We start from the raw sequence: 4695 nt of genomic DNA, 5'->3' as shown, positions 1-4695 counted from the left end.
GAAAGCTGCTGCCGTAAAGCATGTCGCTAACCCACACGTAAAGCAGCGTCATGTCGCAAAACGGAGGTTCTTCGCAAAATAGTTATTTTTTCTTCTTATTTATCACTTCTATAAACTGAATTTATGCAAAGTGACAACACTAATACAATCGCCGTAGCCTACGTTATGAAATATTTACATGAATCATTGATACAATTATGATAGAAACGACAGAAACTATAGAGACGATAGAAGAAAATATATCACGATAGACACTTTTCTATCGTCCCCACGATATGTATCGTTATATCGCCCAGCACTAGTTCATGGTACTGCAGCCAGCCTCCCAGGACCTGGACATGAGGAAATGTGAGCCCAGGTTGATCAGACAGATAGTACAGATGGTAGAAAGAGAGATAAGAAACCATGTAGAACCATTCAAGCTGAACTAAGATTAAAGTACGTCACTTTCCATTTGCACCATCATAATGGTCTCCTTGGAAGAAGAGCCAGGAGGCTCTACTGTTGAGAGAAAAACACTAAAAAGCCAGACAGGAATTCACCAAAATGCATGCTGACAAACCCCAAGGCTTCTGGGTCTGATGAGACAAAGCTGGAGCTGTAGGTCTCCAGTCACTTCAGTGTTTTTGGATTAATGTAGAAGGGTAACAACAAAATTCTCCCCATCTGTAAACCTAGAAAGGTATTCACGACTTTTAGAGGAAGTAGTGATTAGACTCAAGTGTGTGTTATCTGTGTATGTTCAACAGGTGCAGCTTTCCTTCAACACAGACACCCTCTGCTGAAACCGTAAGGGAGAAGATTATCTGTTTCTCTGAGCCCTGAGGCCCAGAGGGTGAACAGAGCTGCAGGTTGAACCCTGAGAAGGACCAGCTACAAATTTAAGCCTCAAACTCTACAGCCCACTGAGTGGGACAGAGGGGTCCAGAACATATCATGTGACACGTTTGGCCGCCGGCAGCAGGACAGCCTGCACCTGGACTGAGGAATGTTCCTGAAGTTATTTATGTTGAGAATGTGTGTGTGCAGCTGGCTCATGGATATGGGACGTTTGCAGCATTTGATTTAAGTGTTTTATTCTACAGTTTACTTTCTCTTGATTGTACAGTGAAGTATTCATGTAACCAGAGTGGGCACTTGGTACTGAACCAAACTCAACCTGCCCTGGAGCATGCTGTCATGATGGTAATATAATACTCTATTTTTCTGTGGCAAGAAGAATGATTTATTTTGGATATTGAAGCATCTATTTGTGGCTTATTTTCTAAGAAAAGGAAAAGGAATAGTCCAGTGCATCCTGAGATGGAGAAGTGTGGAAGCAGTTGGCCTTATCTTTGATGTCAGAGACAGAGGAATTGTACACAGTGTGATTATAGTCCTAATGGTGACTTCCTGCTTTGGACCTGCTGTGATGCTGTATGTCTGGTCTCTTTCTAATGAGTGTTCTTTTAAGCTCCTAACATATCATCACATTGTGGACAAGAGGTTTCTCTATAAAGCTCACAGTGTGTTAGGGTTGGGTGATGGACTAAATCTGTTCCATCGCTCATTATCAGTCCAACAACCAATGACTGGTGAAAGATTTGTGCTTTTTTTTTAAATAATAAAAAAACTGGGGTGGACCAGGCTGTTCTCCCATACAAGTGTGGAAGTCAACTAAACAAGGCACAAAAAGTTAGGAAATTTGTGTTTGGTTGATTATTTCTTTATTGTAATAATACTTCATGGCAATAAATCTTATACGGTTGGAAAGCCTTTTTCCCCTTAAATGGTGTCTCATATGTTTGGAAAATGCATTTGTGGAATCAGCAGCAGAGTTGAGAATGTGGGTTGCCCCCATTTAAAAAAAAAACAAAAAAAAACTTGCCAAACTTCTGTCAATGTCAACAAGCTTATTCTGCTTTCGCCTCGTTTTTGGCTTCTGATACCCCAGGTGAGACAACCGGGGAGGTAGGGGTCATCCTGTAACCGGAGGGTTACTGGTTCGAGCCCCCGCTCTGTCAGTCTCAGCCGTTGTGTCCTTGGACAAGACACTTCACCCGCCTTGCCTACTGGTGGTGGTCAGAGGGCTCGGTGGCGCCAGTGTGATGTCAGCCTCACCTCTGTCACCCCGCCCCAGGGCAGCTGTGGGTTTACCACCATCAATGTGTGGATGAAAGGGTGAATGGTTGTAGTGTAAAGTGCTTTGGGGTCCTTGGACTAGATAAAGCTCTACAAAAGTGCAGTCCATTTCCCATTATGGTACAGCGGTCAGCTCCGAGCCCGCCACGTTTCACTGATTTGGACAGGGCATGTGCCATAGGGCAACTTCAGGTATTGGAATGAGATTCAGCAACCAGTGTGGCAATACTACATCCCCACCGTCTGAGACTGACACCGCTCGCCCCCACAGAGCAGGGTTTATCAGAGTTTGATGCAACGACCTGCCTGCAGTCCTGACCTCGACCTTATTCAACACCTGTGGGATCAACACAACCACACTGGCTGACTTGCAACAAACGTTGGTTAAAGAATAGGTTGCCCTCCCACAGCAGCGTGTAGCCAAACTGGTGAGCAGCACGAGGAGGAGGTGCCAGACAGTTGTGGCTGTGTATGGTTCTTCCACATGCTACTGAGGCCTTTGTTTATTAAAATAATAATTTGTAAATTGCCAGTATGAATTGTTTCTTCTATCGACAGAAGTCAATAACAAAATAAGCTGGTTGGTGTTGGCAGAGAAGATTTGGGAACATGATCAACTCTGCTGCTCCTGAGGGAAATAAACAGGTTTTCTAACAGGATCAAATTTGTTGCCAAGAAGCAATAAGAACAAAGGAATTATCAAACACAAATTTCCTTACGTTTTGTGCTAAGTTTGTTTGTTGGCAAAAAGCATACAAAGCTCCTGATTTAGTTTTACTTTGGTTTTTAAACAAGAGGTTACTCAAAACATTGAGCATAAAATGTTCTGAATCTGTGCAACCGCCTCTGAACTGATATGTCCTCACCTTCAAACACAATCACCCTGATTGTCACAGCACACAGCAAGTTTGAAAGGTGGAACCTGCAAGGAAAATATACTGAAATAAACGTGAGCTCCAACAGAGGAAACAACCACAACATTTCACTGCTAACAATATAATTAATATAACATACATACAACATTAACAGCTGATAGTTGTGAAGTAGCAGCCGTTATTAAATCTATAGAACAGGTGAACTCTGCAGTGTGGCTTTATTTTGTCTGCTTTTTATCAAAATTATGGGCTATTATATTTAGCTGTTGTCTGTCAATTGTTTTTTTTAAATTAGGTAATTGAAAACAGCAATATAACCACAAGGCAAAGCCACGTTAGTTGTCTTACATCCTGGTTGATCTTAAAATGCTACCAGTGTACAATTTCCAAATTTAGAGCCATTATAAGCAACAGGAGTGACTGTTTTTATTATTATTATTATTATTATTATTATTATTATTATTATTTCTTCTACTTTTATTTATTACAATAGACTGACTGTTTTAAAACTAATATTTATTTAACAAGTTTTCTTTTTTTAACTGTCTTGTCATTTTGATTGTTTTAAAATGATCTTTAAAGAGACAGTTGCTAATTAAACAAAGTACACAGATTATTGGTGATTATTAAAACAGGTGTCCATCAGGCTTTTCTCCCTGGGAATGGATGAGGTGGGTTGCACAGAATCAGGGTACGTTCAGATTTTCATTTAAATTGTATTATCCTAAAAAACGCCGACAGTCTCCAGTGGTTGATGGTCAGTATATTTGTCCAGCTGCCCAACCCTAAAGTGTGTAGGATAATGAAACTAATTTGTGCTATGAAGTGATTCCTGACTCGGACTGCACTACCATCACTGTGACACTAAACAAACTCTCAGACCTGTAGATTTACTCTTTAAACGAAGTTACACTCCATGTTTTAGGATCTGAAGATGATCTTGTAACATTTTTTAAGGAAATGTAAATGGTTACTTTCTACATTTACAACAACGCTGATGTCTGAATATTTGTTGGCATGTGGTTTTAACTCGTCTCTCTCAGTAGTAATCTGTCCTGTCAGTACTGACTGTTTCTCTCCTCTGTTCATAGCAGACTCCAGCCTAATTATTCATTCACTGATGGTATTTATTTTTTATTTTGAGATGGTTATTAAATAAGAAAATCTGTTGCTTTATTTGTCTGAGAATGTAAATGGTCATTGTGAGCTGAAATATTTGCATTATTGTGTGAGTGACACACTGAAGACTTTTTATATTTAGGATTTTTTATTAACAAAATCAAGTTTGTATGTAAAAATAATAAGAAGGTATCCATTATCAGTATCAAGTATTAGTCTCATGAAAAGCAGTCATGGAAAAAACAGAAGTAAATTCTGTTTTAATTCCAGGTTTTTACATAAAATCATGTGTTAAACAAAAATCATGAAGAAATGCCACCTTAGTGTCCTTTAGTTGCTTTATGAGAATTAGGAAAGTAAGTAGCAGCCAGGTGCTGCCAATATGTGTGCTTTTGCAGTATTTAGTAATAGTATGGACTATTTGGAGTCCTTCATTCTACAATAAGAAAAAATACAATAGTTACCAAGGTTTTCTTCTGAAAAAAATAAAATCAACAAAGAATGGCAGCTTAGCTTGGCAAGGTTTTGTCTGAGGTCATGAATTCTAGATCAGTGTTCATTGGACAAATGAGACCAAGGT

At 39.5% G+C, this 4695-nt stretch overlaps 1 protein-coding gene across 2 annotated transcripts in view; it reads left to right on the top strand.

Annotated features, from left to right (window-relative positions):
- abca2 (ATP-binding cassette, sub-family A (ABC1), member 2) overlaps nt 1-4172 on the top strand; it is a 98528-nt gene extending 94356 nt beyond the window's left edge. For both annotated transcript variants that reach the window (XM_017432713.3, XM_017432711.3), the window contains one exon: nt 750-4172. In XM_017432713.3, the coding sequence (XP_017288202.1) occupies nt 750-785 (36 nt within the window). In that variant the 3' untranslated portion in view covers nt 786-4172. The remainder of the gene's footprint in view (nt 1-749) is intronic.
- Nucleotides 4173-4695: the final 523 nt, after the last annotated feature.

This window comes from Kryptolebias marmoratus, linkage group LG1, assembly GCF_001649575.2.
Source record: "Kryptolebias marmoratus isolate JLee-2015 linkage group LG1, ASM164957v2, whole genome shotgun sequence".
Taxonomy (NCBI): domain Eukaryota; kingdom Metazoa; phylum Chordata; class Actinopteri; order Cyprinodontiformes; family Rivulidae; genus Kryptolebias; species Kryptolebias marmoratus.
This window is presented reverse-complemented; position numbering and strand designations above follow the sequence as displayed.